The 22,353-nt window shown below is 38.8% G+C and overlaps 1 protein-coding gene across 2 annotated transcripts in view; it reads right to left on the bottom strand.

Annotated features, from left to right (window-relative positions):
• KCNQ5 (potassium voltage-gated channel subfamily Q member 5) overlaps positions 1-22,353 on the bottom strand; it is a 504,327-nt gene that overhangs the window by 53,378 nt on the left and 428,596 nt on the right. Inside the window, exons 8-10 of one of the 2 annotated variants that reach the window (XM_055330921.1) lie at positions 19,875-19,969; positions 16,168-16,194; positions 7,396-7,616 (exon numbers count right to left, since the gene is read on the bottom strand). In XM_055330921.1, the coding sequence (XP_055186896.1) occupies positions 7,396-7,616; positions 16,168-16,194; positions 19,875-19,969 (343 nt within the window). The remainder of the gene's footprint in view (positions 1-7,395; positions 7,617-16,167; positions 16,195-19,874; positions 19,970-22,353) is intronic. The other variant, XM_055330922.1, reaches the window with a different exon arrangement.

The following is a 22,353-nucleotide window of genomic DNA, read 5'->3' as shown; positions in this document are numbered from 1 at the left end:
ATGTCAACTAGGGAGCCTGAGAAAAATATGAGGGAAGAAGATGCAATTGGAAAATAAATGTAAAAGAGGATATGGAGAAGATGAAAGGTCCATATGCATGAATTAGTCAAATATAAAAGCTTGATAGCCTGTGATTTCTACTGCTTGGAAAAAAAATCCCATTGTTGCAGAAGTCTGTTATGTTAGCTCAGTATACTGTCAAAACCACTGTACTAAAATGCTTCCTTTTTGTCAGTATTTTTGTCAATTTTTAAAAATATTTTATTTATTTCTTCATGAGGGACACACAGAGAAAGGCAGAGACATAGGCAGAGGGAGAAGCAGGTTCCCTGCAGAGAGCCCGAGGCAGGTCTCCATCCCAAGACCCTGGGATCACAACCTGAGCCAAAGGCAGTCACTGAACCCTGAGCCACTCAGGCACCCCTCTTGTTGATCTTATACTAATAATCTCCAGCAGGTTTTAGGACACTGGTGGGCCTGGGACCTGGAAAATAGGAATTAAAGGAGAGAGGAAGGGGATCGATGGGTTTACTCACTTTAAGAGGAGTTGAGGCTTCTACCACCTCATGCTTTGTATTTCTACTCTTTTGCTATCTTTAGGTGAGACCCCATTGGTTATTATAAGCCTGAAAGGGAAGAGGAGTCTCCAAGGAAGCCACTTGAGGAGGTGGTGAGGAAGGCAACTGCTCCTCGTTTCCCCTGGTGGAAGTGGTGATAGGAAATGCACTGGTTGATTGTGTGTGGGGAGGCTTTAAGTGATCTAAATGGGAATTCATTTATTTTTCCCCTAGATTTTCCTTTACCCATTTTGTGCTTCTTTTGAAATGTAAGGAGTTAGGCCAGTCTGTGCTCACAGCCTCATGGAAATTATGTGATAAAAGAAAGGAGAAAAAAAAAAGATTTCTAAATCTGGCTTGTATGTTTAAAAAGCATAGATAGTTGTGAGAACAGAAATGACATGTAGACAGAATGTTTGAGAGAAAACATCTTAAGGGCATTCTTCCTTTTCACCCTTACAAAGTAGAGATGATTTCTTGGCTGTGTCAGTTACTGCTAGAGGTTGCTTTCCCAATAGCCAGTTCCCCAACATAAATCCTCAAATCTATCCAGTTACAATCTCCCTTTCTCCTGCTTGGTCCAAGGGCTTCAGAGGAGTCTGGCCCCAGATCCAGGTGCTGGATCCTGACTACTGACTGCCAATGCTCATTCTCCTTACCAAGGTTCATATCAGGCATAAGACCTACTTCCACCAACTAAGATTTGAATGGATAGTTTTCCTCACAGTAACAAGAGATACCAACATAAGATGGTCCCTTCTCTGCCTCTCAAAGTGTTGTGTCTACATAAGATGCCTGGAGCTGCTGCCATTGAGGAGGAGGTAGGCACAGAGATAGGCAGAGTCAAAAGAAGACCCAAGAGAAGCATAGAGAAGTCAAGTCAGGATCCCGATGTTTGTTGCCAGGAGTTGTCCTACCTCTGAATTTCTTTTTAGATGGTAAGATAAACTTACTGTTGAAGGTATCTGAATCTGTTTCTTTCGTGTCCTGCAGCCAAATGCATCCTAACTGGTATACTGGCAGTTACAGTATGAGAATGTGTAAGAGAATGTGTAAGAGAAGTGGAAAGAAGAGATACCAGCAGTGCCTGGAACAAAGAATTGGCCACAAGGTACACCCACCTCCACCCCCGTGCCACCATTACAAATTATTCCACATCTTCAGCCCATCCAGCCTCTGCTCAGATGAACTCCATATATCTCCTGTACCCAGGGTCGTACCGGTCTTTCTCAAAAACATCTGGTGAGAATGTGCCTCCCATACATAGTAGCTAGCATGAGCCCTGAGGATTGTCCAGAAGTATCAATATGTTCCCCTGAAGCAGAAGCAATGTCAAACATGTTAAAACATGCAGCTTATACAAAGCACGTGGGGGCACCTCTCTGTCAAGATTATTGTATTCTCCCAGTCCCATTCTGAAAGGCATTCCCAAGTACAGCAGGTCCTAGCAAGTACAGCTCTCCTTGACTGCAGACTCGTCACCAGAAATCTGGACTTTCTCCTGTCTCTACATTAGTTTCATTCTTGTGGATGTTGGCTGCTTGGTATTCCTTGCAGTCGGCCACTTTCTATTCTCTCTATTTGCTTTTCTGTTGTTGATAGCTGTCCATCTCCTGACATTCAATTTTGCATCTTGAAACCGGCCTCAGATGACCTCACCATTTGCCTCCCTCCCTGGGTAAACAGACACACATCAGCATGGTTATTATCCGGAGGCTCTTCCCAGATACATGATCAAAACAGAGAGGGTCATCTAAAGGCCATTTCCTCAATTTGCCTAATCTTCCACCTCTGGCAGTCTTTGAAGATGTTATAGTTCAGAGGTTTGGCAGTGGGGATTAGGAGAAAGGCAGGATGGGACAGTGACAAAGGCAAATGTTTTCTACAAGAATGGGATCTAACCAACTGAAGATGGAAGAGTGAAAGTGCGTGGGGGGTAGGGGGGCAGGGAAAAATAAGAAATGAAGAAATGAAAGAGGCCTAAAGGGGGATTGATATGATATTTGGGGGCACTTCTGTGAGTGCGTCTAAAGATAGGCTGTGAAATTAGGCTGCCTGGGTGTGTACTGTGGTGCCCTGACTTATATCTGTTAGTTTTGGGCAAGTTATTCAGCATTAAGTCTCAGTTTCCTCATCCATAAAATGGGAATAATAATGAACTTACTTCATAGGGGTACTGGAAAAATGTAATGAAATAAGAGAACTAAAGCATTGAGAACATTGCCTGCCACAGAGAAGGATCCAATAAATGTTACTTTTAGTGTTATCTTATATGCTGAGATAAAAATATTATTTCTAACTTACCTAATTTTAAAAAAATTTACTTTAAAAATAAAAATTGCAGGGTGCCTGGGTGGCTCAGTTAGTCAGGCATCTTCCTTTGGCTCAGTCATGATCCCAAGATCCTGGGATTCCAGGTCTTGGAATCGGGCCCTGCCTATTCCCTCTGCCCCTCCTCCTGCTTGTGTTCATGCTCTCTCCCTATTCCCTCTGCCCCTATTCCCTCTGCCCCTCCTCCTGCTTGTGTTCATGCTCTCTCTCCCAAATAAATAAATAAAATCTAAACGAAATAATAAAATAAATAAAAATTGCATATATTTAAAGTGTACAATACGATGACTTGACATATATATATGGAGTGAAATGAAATTGTGGTATAATTATATAATGGAATATTATTCATCCTTAAAAAAGAACGACATCCTGCCATTTGCAACAAAATGAATGAACCTGGAGGACATTACCCTAAGTGAAATAAGCCAGACACAGAAAGAAAAGAACTGCATGATTGTAGTTATATGTGGAATCTAAAAATGTCATATCCGACTTACTTTTAAAAATTATACAAAGAGGCTCAAATACTATTGGTTGGCCAATGGAAAATTTCTATTTCTTATTATTGGATTTATAAACTATAAATACTATATCATATTGGTCAAAACAAATTTGCTATGGGGACGCCTGGGTGGCTCAGCGGTTGAGTGTCTGCCTTTGGTTCAGGACATTATCTCAGGGTCCTGGGATTGAGTTCTGCATCGGGCTTCTTGTGGGATCCTGCTTCGCCCTCTGTCTATGTCTCTGCCTCTGTTTCTCATGAATAAATAAATAAAATCTTGAAAAAAAAAAGAAATTTGCTATGGCTATACCACACCAGTCCATTATAGTTTACTTTCTTCCTGTTGCCATTTGTTAATTTCTGGCTTCATCATCTGCCTATTACTTTCCACTTCTCTGGTATACATGAGTGTGCAATATTGGAAGACAATTATACCCTTATTAAGTGTAATTATGTAAATTTCATAAAAAACTAAAGCAAAAAAGCCCAACATGCAATATTTAATAACTTTTATAAGAGTCATTAAATTATAAAAACAATACCATATGTAGTAAAGGGCATCACATTTGGCAGGAATTATTAAAACTTATGAATTAACCCTAAACTTCCTTTGTTTTTTTTTATGATAGTATCGTTTAGTTACAAGTCCATTATTTTTCAAATGTAACTTAGTTATTAACTTAAAGGCCAATTGGACTTCTCATTATTCTTTCTATTATTCATCCACTCTTTCTGAGCTGTTTATGAACAACGAAATGCCTAAAATATGTATAGGAAAGAGAGAAGTAGAAGAAAAGAACCCCAGAAGTGAATGAGGAAATAGATCTGGAATAATTGGAAGTTGGCTGTGGTATTATATATTATTTTCTATGGGTAGCAAGTGGTTTTTAGATATACTTAAAACCAAAGAGGCAGTATAAATAAAAATGTATAATTGAAGTCTACATTTATTTGATAGCTACTTCAGTTGTTTTTTTCTTTTATAGAAAGATTCTTATTCTTTATATATGAATCTTCCATTTCCCCAAGTCCCAAGGTTGAGTTAAATCAGAGGGAAAGATTCTGAACTATTAGATAAAATGAGGAGTTAGGAGTCATGATCTTCTGCAGGTGGGCAGCCAACAAAGCTACTTCCACAGAACAGCAATCAGGCTCTCTGTCATCTGGGGAACTCAGAACCAATTGAGATGGGCATCAACTGGGAAAAGCAATTCCTTTTTAACCAAACAGAACTATACCTGTATGAAATGATGTAGAGAATGGATGGCAGGAGACCTTTCCAATTTGTTATTTGTTAAAGAATAGGACTTCTGTTTGTATCTGTCTGAGCTCTGAGACATCTTTGCAGTAACTGAAATACTGTGATGGATAGCGCTGACGCTAGGAGTCTTTGAAAAATGCTTTCCCTCTGGCCAAACATACAAGTAGAATTCATTTTCCATATTCAGAATCCAGATCCTTTTTTTTTACTTAGATGTGCTCAGCCAACCATAAGGACCTCATAGCACAAAGTCAAATATTTTTTGAAGCCCCCATTTGGAAGAGTATGGACCACTGTGGGTCATGTATGCATTTCTAGCACAGTATGAATCCAAGGTTGGGTTTGGCGATATGGGCTCACCCCAACTTGTCCAGGGATGCTATGATTCGGGTGAGCAGGAGTTCTGCTATGGGCTGAATTGTGTCCCTCCAAAATTCAGATGTTGAAGCCCTCACTCCTAGTACCTCAGAATGTGACTCTATTTGGAGATAGGGTCTTTAAAGATACAATTGAGTTAAAATGAGCTCATTAGGGTATGCTGTCATGCAATATCACTGGTGTCTTTACAAGAAGAAGAAAGCTGGGCACAAATGTGAATTGAGGGAAGATGAAGTGAAGACACAGGGAGAAGGTGGCCATCTAGAAGCCAAGGAGATTCTCAGACTTCCAGCCTCCAGAACCACGAGAAAATAGATTTCTGTTGTTTAAGCTACCCCAGCTGTGCTACTTTGTTATGGCAACCCTAGAGCTGAATACAGCTCTATTTGCAGTACGTTAAACTTTGTCAGACAATCCACATCTACACTCAACAAGAACTGGTCCCCGGAACTAAGACAAGGTGCTCCTTCCACCTCTTGGCAGAAGGGTGTGTAGGGGGGAATCAGCCTAAGGAGAGAGGTGTTAGACCAAGGCCCCTAGAGTCAGGAAAGGAGAGAAGGTATTGTGAAAAGGCAACCCATTTTTTTAATAGAAAATCATCATTTGTTTTCTTTTGCAAAAGCTTTACATGTTCATTCTAGAAATAGTAGGAAATACAGTGAACAAGATGAAGAAAGAAAATATAACTATGATCTTATTACTTGAGGTAATTGTTCATACATTATTGTAAATCTTTCCAGACTTTTTCCTGTAAGTACATGAATTTACACACACACACACACACACACACACACACAGCAAAAGGGAATAATCTTTTTTTATGATCATCTTTCCATGTCAATAACTTTTGATTTATAGCATCATTTCTAATGTTTGATATTATTTCATTATACCGATTATATCCTAGAAATGGAATTGGTGGGAAGGATGTATCCAAGCTTAGACATATGAACAGGCTTTTGATATATGTTGCCAAATTGCCTTCCATAAATGATGCATCCATTTATATTCAGAAAGTCTATTTTGAGTGCAACATAAAGCCCTGTAACGGGTAACTCTTGACTCAGCTGTTCATGGGCTTTCAGCCAAATTCCTAGGGAGGAGAGTGTGGAAACCAAAGGACACTGGAAATCTGTGCCTCCAGTGGCTCAGGACACTAAGAGGCTTGTGGGGGAGTGTCCAGTGCTGGTGGAGAGGGCATTTCCTACCTTAGCAGAGTGACAGGTGGAGGGAAGCCTGGCAGGATCAGCATGTCCTGCAGCCAAGATTGGAGCTGCAAGCTCCACCAGGAGGGGCCGCATTGGGTCAGCAGCTAGGCAACTACTTGGAGAGCAAGGCACCCATGAAGTTGTGGAGAATGAAGAGGTGTAAAGAGGGGGCTCATGTAGCTCGAGAGTGGGAGTAATATCCCTGGGGATCTCTGAATGAGCTGGAAGGAACCCGTGGGCTGAGGTTCCAGGGATTTCACTGCAGGGAGCCTGAGATCACTGAGATTATGACCCCTGGTTGTTAATTTTATCCCTCAGGCTTTCAGAGCCTGGGAAAATACAGGTTATACTAGGGAATGAGAACAGAAGGACTGATCCCCTTTGCAGTTTTTATGCATTAATGGAAGATGCTATTTGACTTTGGTTCTTTGCCCAGTATAAAAGATCCCAGGGGGGCATACTTAAAAGGAAAACCAAGCTAATCTTAAATGAAAAAGAACTGTTTTATAAACATGAAAATTACATGGCACTCAATAAAATGTGTTGGCAAGTAAACTTCCGACACATTGTATGATAAATAGGTTAGCTTCTCTTGGGAGAAGAACTTGAATTCTACTTATCATTAGATAAGAACTTTCAACAGGAAGCCCTCTAAGGAAGATAAGTAGTGGTCTCAGATTTACTGGTGAATAGAGCAAAGTAGAAAAGGGAATAGCACCTTCATTGTTGTCCAGAAAGGTATTGTTACCCTTCTTAGTGTCTCAAGACATTCACAGAGCACCTGGTCATCTTTGGGCCATGGACCTTTGCTGGTCAGACATAACCTACACATAAGAAGGACAGTCACGTTGATCTTGATACGGACTTTATCTGAGAAATAATACTGTGTTGTAGATAAGCCTGAAGAAGTAACAACATTTTGTTTGATTTTTTTGAAATGTAGATTTAGCTGCCAAAGTTGCTCCCAAAAGCAAACTTATGTTCTGTACATTTGCCCAAGGCAATGAATAAATTTTCAATAAAACAAACAAACAATTCTTTCCTTGGGGTTGTTTTCTTCTATCTTCAAGTGGTACCATGGAGAATTAATTACTTCATAATCTTGTTCACGATAGCCTATCCAATTAAACATAGTTATGGAAAAACAGGGCTTACCGTCTATCACTGGTTTGGGTTGAGAACTTTTGAGGCGCAGCGAGGGCCGGAAGCGGGTTCGGTCATTGAAGCTCCAGCTCTTCTGCACTTTGGTGGGGCTGCCCTCGGCTGTGATGTCGGTGCTTGGGGACCTCCTGTCACCTACTGAAGCTTGTCTGCTCTTAATACTCTGGCCCCTCGGGCTAGCCATGCGTACCCGTTCCTTAAAACTTAGCTTCTGACTGTGGACAACAGAGGCATGATTATTCCATTTCAAGCAATTTCTTCCACTCCACTTGGGCAAATACTTTGATGAAACTGTTTATTATATTTCAAAAGACAAAATGTTTTCAGCAAGTAGGAGCATAGCAATATATTCTTCACTTATTGAAAATACGAGCTTTATTTAATCTCTCTGTTTGCATTCATTTGAACTCAGTCTCACTGTACAGGTAGGCACACCCTCCCTGGATTCAGCACAGAAAGGATCAACAACAGGTATGGTAGTTTGTACACAATTACACTGCAAATAAGCAAGAACTGGTTCGGTGTTTACTTTATAAATAGACTTTAGTTTTAACCTCAATTTAAAACTTTTGAGACTTAAAAAAAGTAATTTTTTCTTTGGGAGCATATCTCTTTGTACTTTTCTAAGCATTTCTACAGGAATGACAGTTACATATACACATATATCTCCATTCTGCATGCAGTTCATATTCCAGGCAAGATTATGATATCCATAAATTCATGCAATCTCATAGCAGTTGGTAGTAGTGCATACATAATATTAAACATACAACATTTAACACCATTTCTTTTATGCTTGCATTCATTCTTGTGAGACAAGAACCACATAATGTAGAACAGCTCCAACATATAATGAATGTGATGACTGATTAACGAAATGAGATGTTATGTTCACTAACACAATTTCCTGCTATTAAACAGGTTATTGATTTGCTGTGGCAGCTACTGGTAAATTATATTTGTTCAGACATTCAGTTCTCAGATGCCAGTGAGGACTGAAATGCTGTGGGTTGATAAAGGAAACATTAACAACAACAACAAAACCTAAAGTGCATCTCTATGCTTTCCTAATCAAAAGATGTGGTGTGATGTGGTGGGAAGGGCAGGTTGGAATCAAAGAAAGTTGGGGTTTGGAGTCCTCATCTCTAATACACAGATGAAAATAGCTACATCGCTAAGGGATTTTTGTGGGAATCAAGTGAACTGCAAGAACTGTTGTGTCTTCATTTTGTTTGTGTTCTTGTTTCATCAGAAAATGACACTGGTAGCTAATGAGAGGCCCAGGACTCTTCAAGGTCAAGGTCTGAAGAAATAAAGGGTGAAGGGTCTGAGGGCAGTAACTTGGAGCAGCTCCTCTGAGATACTGAGACCTGCAGTCATGCTGTAGCCTGTGTGGGGCTTGATGGAAGCAGTGTTCTCATGGACACGGATTATCTGAGACCAAGTGGAGCCCCTGTTCTTTCCACTTACCGCAATGTCCACTGTCCCCAGCTGCAGCATGCCAACAGCAAATGTGTTTAGTGGTTATGTGTTTTGTAGCTAACAAGAAACAGTAACATTTATTTTTCCATGCCTAGTTACTTAACAAAAGATATTCTAAAAAGACACCACATTTTATGTGTTTACATGAAAACAAATCAAATAATGAGCTATGGTGATCAAAAAGTCCTGGTAACAATAAACAAGTTGACCATGCAACTGACAGCTCTCCTCTGAAATGCAGACATAGCTAAGTCCAGCATGACTAGCTGAAGGCACATGCAAAGAACAGGCTGGGCAGTTTTGTAATGGGGTCAGGTGGGTTCAAGAGTTCTTTAAAACAATCCCGTCAGTCAAAGGTTTTCTCCATACTTGACAAATGCATGATTAAATGGTAGATCACATCAAACAACAGCAACGATAACATAGAAAACTGTATCTTTTTATGCTGAAGCTAGGTTCTTCATGTCATTCCAAACCTTCAAATTATTAAAACAAATCCTCAAAGGGATAGGGCCCAAATTGTCTACTCTTCTCAAGCTTTGTTTTATTTAAATAGTAAAAATTTCACACCTCCCTTCAGTTTCAGCACATCAATTCCATCGTTTAAATTTATGATGATCGGGTTCAGGAACATATGCTCAACTCTGTACCTTCATTTAGATTAATGGCTTAAGTTTACATAGCTAGCACTACAAGTGTTCTCACTATACTTGATCTCATTGATTACCTTTTCTGGAACTCATTGATGTTAATTACTACAGAAGATTGAGTTTAGTTCATATCAAATTATTTTCTCAAGCTTTAAAGATATATCTCTTTCTTATACCAACTAAATGAAGAGAAAACTGATGAAACATCATCATAAGACCATTTAATATGAAATTTAAATTGTTTTTCCCTTTTAAAAATTTCAATAACCGAAAAAGTAAACAAATCTGAAATAAGTATCAGTGTTAAAACCTTCATGGCTTATTTACAATAACAAAATATTTAAAAACAATTACTCCTATGAAAATATTTCAAAAAGTTGCCTCTATGAAACATTTTGATATTATCTTTAATAATTAATGGAAGTGGAAATAATATTATTCTCTGAATCTTAGTACTATTTAAAGCATTTAAAATTGATACAAATGAGTTCTAGGTACCATTTCCCTTTTGGTCCTTCTTAACTGCGTAAATATTTGCCAATATCTAATATTAAAAGAATTACCAAAATCATTTTAAAGTGAATCCAATATATTACATATGAAATTGGGGGGAAAAAGGTGTAATACTTTCACTTTCTCTTTTGACAGAATTGTATGAAAGTTAAGAATAAGATCTTAACCCAGAACTTTTTAACCAGGCAAAATTTTGTTCTCCAAAGCAAAGACCTGTTCTTACAAAAAGTTCACTTTTATTAGTTTTTCTACTTCTTTTCCCCTTTGGAAATCAACAGAGCATCTTGGTTAGACAACTATTAAACTGATTAGATGGCTGTTATTGAAAATGCACATTGATTAAAAATAGAGACTCTTTTCTGGTCCATTCAAGTTTTCATTATTTTCCTACTTTTAAAAATCACATCTATAAACATGATTTTAAAAAATAATATGCTCCATGCCCAATTTGGGGCTTGAACTCATGACCCTGAGATAGAGAGGTCACGTGCTCTGCCAGCCAGATGCCCCTATAAACATGATTTTTGAGGAAGATTTTGTAACAATGTTTTTCGGAAGATTGTCAAAGATTATTCCCAGGAGGCCAACAAGAAGATCTCTCTCTGGAAAAAAGTAATCAAAAGGGCACTGTGTTCATTGACTGCGGCATCTTTGAGTATGCAGTCCCACCTCCCCAGCTGAGGACTCTACTAGAGGGCATTTGCACAACTATGGGGGATTGTGCAAGGGAATCCTTCCCTCTCTAGGAGCCAGACAAGTTACTCAAATGGCTCAGCATGCAGGCTACTGCTAAATGTTCCCTGCCAGGGAACTGTGTGGCATTATCGTAACCCCACAGTAATCCTCTTGGACTTGGAATGCTGTGGTTCTTGTTATACTTAATTAGGGTTTTAGCCCTTCACAGGATAAGCATTCTACAAATTCTCGCCTCAGGCACAATATGGGGACCGAGCCATAACAATCCAGTGCGTGCAGCAGTTTAGCAGTTGTCCCACCACAAGGAGGCGCCAAGGGGCTGACTGCCAGTGCTGTGTGGGACCCTGCCTAGTTATCCCTGGGGTGGAGTATCAAAGCAGGCAACAGGCACGGGGGGGGGGGGGGGGGGGAGGGGGGGAATTACAAGCGGGTTGAAAACCTCATTCAAGAAGTCCTTAGGAAGAGTGAGTCTCTGAGCAGGGCTCAGGTAGGATGGCAGTGTAACCTGGTCATGCACCTGAGGTTAGTTGGCATTCTCAAATTTCATGTCAATAGCCAGGATGCTGGGTACCTCTGCTTCCGTGAAGTGTACATTCTGAAGAGCTTCTGCTTATTACTACAGAACTTACTAGGAGTGAGGGAAATAGAGCAGCACATTACTAAGCATTTCACCACCACGAAAGTGCTTTGGGATTTCTTTTTCTTTTTAGAACAACGAAGTCATTTTGCCTTAATGTTTTTCAGATATAAGTATACAGATTACTTAAGCAGTAAGTACTATGTTGTTTAATTGTGCTGCTTGGAATATAATCAGTGCTCTTAATGGTGAGGTTGAAATAACGGAATGTGAAATAGGCATTACAAATGATAGTAGTCTGTGTGTTAGCATGTGATTCATATGAAAGAGCATAAATATTTTAAAATATAGCAACCCTTGTAATAAATAGCAATGCAATACAGTATAAGTGAGGAACAAAATATTTCAGAACTTTAAGAATAAATATTTATAGGAATCAATGAAGTTGGTAACAGTAATTGCTTTTAAATATTAAAAACGTTCTTGATTTGTATAAAATACCTGCAGTTATAGTTAATATCAGTAATTGTCAGAATACATGCTCAGAAAGGTCAGAAGAAAAGATTTTAGGTAACTAGCTTGTTAAAGAAAGAATTTCTTATTGGAAATCTTTTGATGTGTTTTAAAAGACTAAATCCTTTCCCTCAAGCAATAAGTGTGAACAGAAGGAGAGACCATTTTCAAAAGATTGTTTTTGAAACAATCTAACATTTTGCCCATAAGGACACAAGTTGATTATGCTGAAAAAAAAAAAAAAGTCTAGTCTTACTCAGTTTAACAACACATGCAGATCATTCATTGCACACAGAAGAAATAAAATGTAAATAATGGAAAATAAACGCCTAAGAAATATAAGAACACACAGTCTTTTCTGTCAGCATTCTAGAGTTCTTTCCTAAGAACCACACATCTCAGAACCTAAAAAACGTAGGAGCAGTTTGAATGAAGCACTCAGTGGATCACAGCACAAGATGATAAGGTAATAAAAGTATCATTTATGCTTTAACTTTTAAGACATGCATCTTTGTAACAGTCTCACAAGAACCTGTTAGAGCAACTATAGACAGTCTAATAAGAAGTTTGACAGGGTTCTATTTAAAGCCTATAGACTGATCAGCTTAACTATGAAACACACACAGCCAACAACTGATTATGGAGATAGGATAAGCAGAGGTAGCGAGATTTACAGATAATCCCTCAACTTCCATTAGCATGACCTATTATTGTAGCAATCAAAACTTAATAGGTAGGAAGAAGTAAGTCTTTTTGTGGCAGTGTGTTCAAGATGGCTAACTGACCTCCTTGTCAAGGAAGAAGGAAGGAGGGCATAAAATCTCAAGGTAAGAATACTGGCTTAATTTGGTTAGATGGGTTTGTAGGTAAATTCTGTCTTCTGAAAGTGACAATTTGTACCCAAACAGAGAAAAACTAACCAGTTTAAAAAATGAGTTGGAAAAATAACTTAATGGGATGATTAACGACAATAAAAGCAACAAACATATTCACTACATATGAGATTAGAACTGTTTTAATGGGAAGACAGAGGAAAACAAATGAATCATTAAATGATGCTAAAGAAGTTGCATTTATGGTCTAAGAAGGGGAAGAATAGAGCAGGCTCAATTGAGACTAATAGTAATTTGTACCTGATCCTGTACCAGAGACATTATTTTAATCTCTCAAAGAGACATTAGTTTAACTGTTGTTTGGTTGAGGTCTTCTTGGGACTGATGGTTTGTATTTTTAAAGAAAAATTTTGGACCTGTTGCAAACAATGCAAAAGCATCACAGTACTGGATGACTTTCCCTAGTCCAAATTTGTTTCAACATACCCTAACCTCAGTGTAGAAAAGTAAAAAATGTCTCTAACAGGAATATTCCAAAGCAGGGAACCTAGTTAGCTACAGGAGTATATGAATATGTGTGATGCTTCACTACATTCTGCAGAGAGAAAAGCCTCTCTGTATATGGCCTGGTCATTCAGAGGAAACAAATGCCTGGCACCAGGAGAGGGTTATTGGCTACTGTACTAAACCTGTCTATGCTTGAATTTCTCCCAATTCTTAACACAATGAAAAGCCATGAAGAAAGATTTAAGAGACTCCTGGCTCTGAGATATCTGGAAGATAACAGGGTTGGCTGAGGTTTATCTCTTCTGCTTATCTGAATCACCATCAATAACCCAATGCCCCAAACACAGTAAAGCACTTTGCACTTGGGCGGTGTTAATCAGTCCATTTAAAATTGGGTCTAGGATTAATCAACAATAGTCTAGACCTAAATTTCCTCTCTTCCAAGAGACGGGCTGCATTACAAATGCATTTTCCTTTGTGCATATTTTGCTTGAGTGAGGGCAAATTTGTTTTTCTTAAGATGGTACTGTTGCTATTGTTAATACAATAGTCTTTTGCATTCATTATGCAGTTTATAAATTCCATTGCCTATGGAACACAAGGTGAAAACTGAAGTCTTGTTAAAATGGGAGCTTCAGCTTGTTTCCTTCAGATTATTGAAATGTTTTTACTTTTTCATTTTCTTTCTTTCTTTCTATGTATTTCCTCTTTCCATTCTTGTTGGTGTTTTCTCTTTATACATGAACTACTTGAGGTCAGGGACATCTTATTACTCTATCCAAGAATTATTTATTGAGCACATCTTATGTCATTGCTTTGCACAGGGTTATATGATACATAATTGGAGGATAGAAGACCTAAGTGTATCAGGTATGAAACATCAAGTAAGGCAGGCATGGTAATGGTAATACAGGACATATTTCAAGGTGGTTTTGCCAAATGTTCAATGACCATAGAGAAGCAAGAAATCTCTGTGTAACACAGCTCAGTGTTTCTATATATGTTCAAGACTACAGGTGAGTTATTTTTGACAACCTTAGTCACAAGCATGTAGAATAAAATTTGAAGTTTTACATATATGTGAGCATCATGAAATTTAAAAAATTTGGTTGGCAGTCCTTTTGAGTCGTAAGAGCTGATTAGAAGGTTCATTTCTGGAGTGAGGAACAGAAGCTTAATAGTTACACTCTAATTTTGTCTTTGCTTTCTGCCTTGGTAATATTTGGAAAAAGTGCAATATCGTGTTAGCCCAAGGTGACCCCCTCACTCAGGACTGCTGTACAGGGTCGCATTTTTGCAGACACCTTCACCTGATTCACAAACTTCCCCTTTAGGTGTCAATAATTCTGTTTTGGAGGATGGAACCAAGACAGGTGACCTTGCTCTCAGGTAGTTATGGAGTTTGTACCAAAGATAGTCTCTGCCTTTAAGATTTGGAGACAAATTACACTTTGACATAATTTATATATGGATAGCTCCTGAAGCAAGGATAGCTCTTCATATAACACTAAATAGACTAAATGGTTTATAATGGCTAGAATTTATTTTCTGTAACTCTTTGCAAGTAAAATTGCCACATCAGAAGGACGGCAGGGTTTGTTTGCATGGAATATAGACAAAAGAGGACTAAATGGTGAGAACTGGGGAGACTGCCTCTTCTAGAATCTATGCAAAGAATGTTCTGAGTCCAATGACTAGAACTTCTCTTTGGGCAGAAAAATCTCTAAAGTAAATAAGACCAAATCTTCAGGCTACTAAAACTTTCTGGAAATGTCACCCAGGAATATCTAATGACTTTTGCTCTAGCTCTTTGTCTACCAGGTAAGAGAAGGGTCTTTAATGGCATCCCTGTGTAGGCTGACCTACCTTGAAGGAGTGTTGAGCATTCTACTACATCTATCTCTCATCACGGATGCATTTATGTTCTGACTTATGAATCTTTTTAAGCGTTAATATAATGTAGAAAAGGACGACCCAGAACCTCATTATCCCAAGTGAACTTTCTCTAAAATAGTTTCAGTACTGTAAATTATAAATTAATGTCATTAACACGGCAATACAAAACTAAAGGAACAATCCCTGGACTCCCTTTGGATCTTCCACAGGGGCCAACTCTGTGCAGGTGGAATGCCTGTGTCTCATTACTGAAACAAGTAGCAATGATAGGGAAAAATTGTTTTTTCTTCTCTTCCTGGCACCTGGAATGGTGGTTCTGCCTTTGCTACTCCTCACACCATCAGTGCTGAGATCCACCTGGCTCTGTCCTTCGGGGCTTTGCTCCCAAATCCACTCTTTCTGGCACTCACTAACACAGAATAAAATGTTCTCTTTCACCTCCCATTCCTCCTAGGTCTAACTCTCTGCTCTTTTATCTGATAAAGCATTTCCTTGAAAGGCATGAAAGAATGGTCATAAATTATTTGGTGAAGTTTCTGGGAGGATTATATTCTTCCTAAAGGATGGGGTGGTGGTGGAGGGGAGGCTCTTCTGAATCATGTTACCCAAGTACACCAGTGTTTAACGAGCTGGAGATGTCACAGAGAGACTGTTCTTACCTTCTGTACACACTGTTCCTTTTGCCCAAAAAACCCATTTTCTTACTCTAAAAGGACCCTGATGAAGGGGAATATATCTTAGACTGCTTCCTGGAATTTAAATACTCGGGTAGGACTTTGTCTGCGAAAACAGTAGCAAGGAATAACCAAAGGCCATAATAATTATTTTTCCCTAAGAATGTTCCATGCCCTCCTGATCATAAAAAGCAGTGAGTTAGGGAGACACTGATGCTTCCAAGGCGGGGGTGGTGGGGGTGGTGGGGGTGGTAGAGGGAGTGGTGGAAATCAATGAAACAGCAATCTTTGCAGGCAATCTTGTGAAAGGTAACTTTTAATCATCTTGTATTTGTTGATCAATTTTACTCACATGAGACACATTTAAAACATCGGTTAGGCATCAGGTTTATAAACAAACATGTAGCAGAAGAGAAATCACAAACCTGCTTGATGTTTCCCCTTGTTCTTTCCTTCAGGTGCGTGCAGGCAGAAAAGAAATGATGATAAACTGGTGAATACATTTATAGCACTTGATAATGGCCAAAATGGAGGTCGGGGAATAAAGCACCTTAGGTAATTCTCTTCAAGTAAGATCCATAGAAGCAGTATTCCTTATAATAAATGCACCCAACTTTTAAAATGTATATTCTTTGTGGCATAGACCTGAGTTGGCACATATATTTAGTACGACTAATGGTACCCACATGTGACCCAAAACCGTAGACTCTACATTAGCTGAAGTTATCCATGGTTAAGAAAGTGGTTCTGATCTTACTGACATGAGCAAGGACTCTTAGAATGGTGCTGGTTACACTGTAGCTGTAATCTCTGTGCTTTAGACAGACTTTTGGGTTCCTAAATCTGGATTTATTAATGTTACTGTGGCCTTGTGCTTCAATCACTTGTTGAGGAAGATTTTGTTTTCATATTCTATACAGTATGAATGCTCTTGGAGTAAATTAGGCATATAGGAAAATTTTAAAAAAGATTTTATTTTAGTTCAATTTGCCAACATACAGTGGTAACACCTAGTACTCATCTAGGCATATAGGAAATTGATCACAACTCTCCTGGACTAGTGTTAGATGGTATTTTTAATAACTCAGTTTAGCAAATCCAGGTCTGTGCAACACAGTGTAGTGTCTCTACAAATGAGCTGTGTGTGTCCTTGGGCAAGCACCTAGCATTCTTGTAGGTCTTGATTTTCTTATGAATAAGTTGAAGACATTGGATTAGATAATGTTTACATTCTGACTTATTGCACTATCACATGGCCTCCTTGGAGCTTGATAATTTCCCACAGCTTCATAAAATACCGACTCACTCCCTAAAAGAGCACATTTACTTATGTTATACGCTTTGCATAGCCTTCATTTTCCCTGAGAAAAACATCAAGAAAAATACGTTCCCTCTGTAAATCCCTCTGTTACTAAAAAACAAAACTGTGAAACAGCAACTGCTAAGACTTTGAAAGTGTATGTGAGACCAGCCAGATCAGAAAGGAGAGAGACAGAAACTGCTCCGTATAGCCCTGGCAGGTCTGAGCCGGTATTGCATGCCCCCTCACTCTGCCCCTGTCTCCCCTCCCCTGTACACTTGTCACACCTCTCTTCCATCCTACTTCCTGGAATGAGGTTGAGGAGTCAAAGTATCTCATTTTATCTCTAAAATTGCTGAGAACAAGAGCATGAGTTCATGGTTTTTTTAATGATAGCGATATTATTGATGCTGCTGCTGCTATTAATATGATCTCTTCCCTGACGATCTATTTAAAATTGTAGTCCTTAATGTCTCCCAAATTCCTTCCCTACTTTGCTATTCTCCTGGGCACAACTGCCATCTAATCTATTACATATTTTAAAATTTATTAACTAATTAAATAATTTTCTCTTCCCAATGTCCCTTAAATATATATATTCCCTAAAGCCTGAGATTCTAATCTATTTGTTTTTTTTTCTTTCACTGCTATACTTCTAGTGCCTGGAAGAGTGCCTTGCAAAACAATAGGTGCTCAATGAATAGTTATTTAATGAATGCACAAATGAATGAATGAATCATCTCTTCAGAAGTACTTAAATTCTAAATGTTATAGGAAATACGTCATGTAAATAAAAAGAAGTTTCAGTCTGTTTCTTATTACATCACTCTACACTCAGTAAGCCAGTTAATTATAAGTATAAAAATATCTAAGACATTGCAAATTATTCTCTTCACAGATCTACAAACTTGATTAAAGCAGGTTTGTTTTCTTTTAAGATATATTTTTTAAAGATTTATTTATTTATTCATGAGCGACACAGAGAGAGAGAGAGAGAGAGAGAGAGAGAGAGGCAGAGACACAGGCAGAGGGAGAAGCAGGCTCCATGCAGGGAGCCCGACGTGGGACTCGATCCCGAGGTCTCCAGGATCAGGCCCTGGGCTGCAGGTGGTGCCAAACCGCTGAGCCACCAGGGCTGCCCTACCAGGTTTGTTTTCTAAAGCAGAGGTTCTGAACTTGGCTTCAGGGAGTCTGTAAATACATTAAAACTGTAGGCAAAATTTTGATTTTTTTTTTGTGCATTGAATATTTTTTTTTGTGGGAAAGTATCTCACAATTTCTAGAATCCCATAATATCACAGAGTCCATAATATTATCATGTTCTCAATAGTTTAACAAAAGCCACAACAATAATAAATGGATCCTCCTCTACAGCTGTTTGGAGTTCTGTATAACGTCGTGAGCCCTGGATCAGAGCAGCTGCGCCAGTACCCACCCCAGTAGCGACCCCTAGTCCCAACATAACGGCTAAGGTTAGGGAGACAGGTTCGCGCCGAAAACGGGTGGGATGTTTATCATACTGATTTTCTAGAGTTTCAGCAGGGTGATAGAACACCCTGGGTATAATCTGCACCATGACACAGAAGTCGTTTGAGCTATTTAGAACCTTAGCCGACACACAGGGGGTGAGGCCTTTGTTGCATGCCCACCAAGTTCCCGGCTGGGGCTCCAGGTAAGAATCAGTCCCCAAAATCGGGGTGGTAGTGTTGCAGAGTCTCTGGTAGCCCCGGGGGGGGGGGTTCCTATGCAGGTTCCCTGTCCTGAAACTTCTGTAAGGGTGAGTTGTGGTTGGGAGTCGGGTGTGCATCCCTGAGTGCTAGTGATGTTATTATAGGTCTGGGGATTCTATTTTTAGTTTAATTCTGAATATAAAACCATCATCTGTTCTTTCTTTGTATAACCTGAGTCCCCACGTATATCCATTGGCCCAGTAAGTAGCCCTTTTTCCGGGCTCCGTGAAGGATATCCGTAGGGGATGACACCACCCTTGGCAGGGCCCATAATTAAGGGTTTCCCATTTGCTAAATGTCGGGTGAGTATAGTTAGCCTTGACAGTGATATAATCCCAGGAGGAGGAGGGCCTCCATTCTGTATCCCCCGTAGTTTCGCACCCCCAATTTTTACAATAGAAGTATTCCCCTCCTCCACAGGTGGGATTTAGCCTGCGATCTCTGTGGTACCCAGGACAGACATAAAAGGGAAGAGTGCTTAGCATGGCCCTTCTTTCAGGCGTTGAATGCTAATTTCAAATTTTAATCTGATTGGTCCCATTGCTTCACTGTACACTGTAATCCTATTAGGACTTCAGCTCTTCTTAAAAAAAAAAAAAAAGGACTTCAGCTCTTCTTTTGCTACCGATACTAGCTTGATCAGCAAGTGAAAACTCAACGATCACTCTATAAGAGGACCCAGATGAGACATGACTTTGAGGGATTTTGTGCAAAGATACACCGCTTTCAAAAAGTGCTCCCTGCTTGGGGTCAGGTGATGGAATCGTTTTTCAAGAATCATGGTGGTTACTTTTAGAATTTCCGTGGACTTTATGAAATGATTTATTAGAAACTAAGCATGAAATGGTAGAAATAAATGTCCGTACAAATTTATATTCCTTGAATCTTTAAACTCTGCCTGTGAATGGTGAGGGACAATACTGATTCCATTTAGTTTTGTGCCTGAGTTGCTACTGAACAGGTCTGAATATCTCAAAGAGCAACAGAGAATAAGACAAGCCAAAAATCAACGTGTGTGTGTGTGTGTGTGTGTGTGTGTGCAGTTTGTTTCGCGAATGTGAAGAGGCTTGGTGACAGCACCAGCTGTCACATTGATACCTACTTGGTAGGGCTGCAGGTGTGCAAGGCCTTCAAGTGTGGCTTCCAGGTTGCAATGGAAACAGACTTCTCATCAGCTGCATAACTACGCCAAACACACTGCATGTGGCATACATGGGGACATAAAAAATAAAAACAAAAGAGAGGAGAAAAGAGAATAACATGAAAAGGGAGATTATTAACTTAATATATATTAAGAATCTTTTCCTTGTCATACCTGGTCCCGACAAATGCCCAAAGAGTGAAGAAGACTATTTTGGCATTTTTAGCCAGCTATTAGATGTATTCTGCACATATTCCACATTAGTGGAATTGGTTTTCAAAACAACTCACACCAGAGAGTAAAAGTAACAAAAAATATAACACAAAGCAATTTCCAAATTGGTTACGAAAAGAGATGACATTATTGAAGGTAAACTATCTTGAGCAAGAACATGCATTCTGGGAATCAACTGCACATCTTTAATCACTATTTGTTAAGATGGCAAAGGACTACTGATAACCCACAATGCAACTAGCAAATTAATATTAAATTAGCTAGTAAAATAATGACCACAGGGTCATTAATGTACGTGAATTAGTGTAATTCCCTGACATTGAACTGTATAGTATTTCTAATGCTAAAAATGGAGACAGTTATAACAAAAAGCAGGGCTAAAATAAGACAGGGAAAATGTACTCTCTAGGGATATAATTGGAAAGTTAAAAAGTTAATATCATGGTATAAGAATATGTTATGGCTTTTTTTTGTTATGGCTTTTTGATGTAAAACATAAGCTATCTCTATATAATTATACCTGATATAAATAATACAATGTATTTTCATGTAGTCCTCACACTCAGAGTGTGGATTAAGACTCTTATTTTGTAAAAGAGAAAATAAAGGCTCAGATAAATTAAGAGTTTACCCAAGGTTGGTAGAGTTGAGACATTATCTCAGATTGCCTGGTTCGTGGTCTTATTGTCTTTTGCTTACTATTTGATGATGATTGCTGGAAAAGTTTCCCTTCAAACTGTCCATTTAAGAGATTGGGAATCCCTGGGTGGCTCAGCAGTTTAGCACCTGCCTTCGGCCCAGGGCATGATCCTGGAGTCCTGGGATTGAGTCCCATATCGTGCTCCCTGCATGGAGCCTACTTCTGCCTCTGCCTGTGTCTCTGCCTCTCTCTTTCTCTCTCTGTGTATCTCATGAATAAATAAATAAAACCTTAAAAAAAAAAGAGATTGCCCAAAATTACTTTCTCTTTAGATTTTAGTGAATTTTTTCCCTACAAACATTTCTAATGACCAAATGTTTACTCCAATATCCCAAAGGAAATTTTTAAATTATAATTCATAAATTAAAGCATTCTACTTTATGTGGCAGATTAATTTAAATGGGTCATATCCCTACTAAATAACAAAATCATTTGTGATTTTGAAACTTACAATGAAAAAACAGTGAGCTAATAATATGCCTTTTCTTGAGAATATCATTAAATAAATGTGCACTGAACAAAAAGAGTTACAAGTTGACCCAACAACTTTGGGAAACTGTTTGGCAGTATCTATTAAAGCTGAATGTATACATACCCTATGACACAGCTACACATTCTTATATACATACTCAGTAGATGTGTTTATATATGTTCATCAAAAGATATGTACTATAAAGCCAAAAATTGCACTGCTCTTAATAAGCTAGAGCAAGAAATGCTGAAACATCTACCAATAGTAGAATAAATAGGTAAGTTGTGGTACATTAACATAGTGGAACAGTACAGAGTAATAGCACACTAGAATGATGCTCAATGATGATGAACTTTATATGAATAATGTTGAGTGAAAGAAACAAGATACAAAAGAGTATATGCTGCGTGATTCTATTTAATCTATGCTATTAGAAGGCAGCATAGTGGTTATCCTTGGGGGACAGTGATTGAGAAAGGACACACAGGAGGTACTGGTCATGTTCTTATTCTTTATCTGGGTGCTGGTTATGTAAGAGCTCTCAGTTCTCTTTAGATATGTGCTCTATTCTGTATGAACGTTTTACTTCAGTAAAATGTTCAAGAAGTGATTAAAAAAGCTAGAAAAATATGTAGTAAGACCTGAGGGTATTTTTAAAAATATTATTAAGGGAGGTTTAAATAATTGAAGCAGGGTCCTTGCCTGGAGCCTTGCTTACATGGCATATTGATTTAACCTAAAATCTGGGAAAATTTATGCTAAGCATCTTAGCATCTTAAAGAGAGTAAAACAATTATCAAATTATTTTGAAATGTTAGTCTTTGCAAATAATGTTTATTTTATTTTATTTTTTATTTTTTTTAAATTTTTATTTATTTATTTACAATAGTCATACAGAGAGAGAGAGAGGCAGAGACACAGGCAGAGGGAGAAGCAGGCTCCATGCACCGGGAGCCTGACGTGGGATTCGATCCCGGGTCTCCAGGATCGCGCCCTGGACCAAAGGCAGGCGCCAAACCGCTGCGCCACCCAGG

This window comes from Nyctereutes procyonoides, unplaced genomic scaffold, assembly GCF_905146905.1.
Source record: "Nyctereutes procyonoides isolate TBG_1078 unplaced genomic scaffold, NYPRO_anot_genome, whole genome shotgun sequence".
In the NCBI taxonomy this organism is placed as follows: Eukaryota; Metazoa; Chordata; class Mammalia; order Carnivora; family Canidae; genus Nyctereutes; species Nyctereutes procyonoides.
This window is presented reverse-complemented; position numbering and strand designations above follow the sequence as displayed.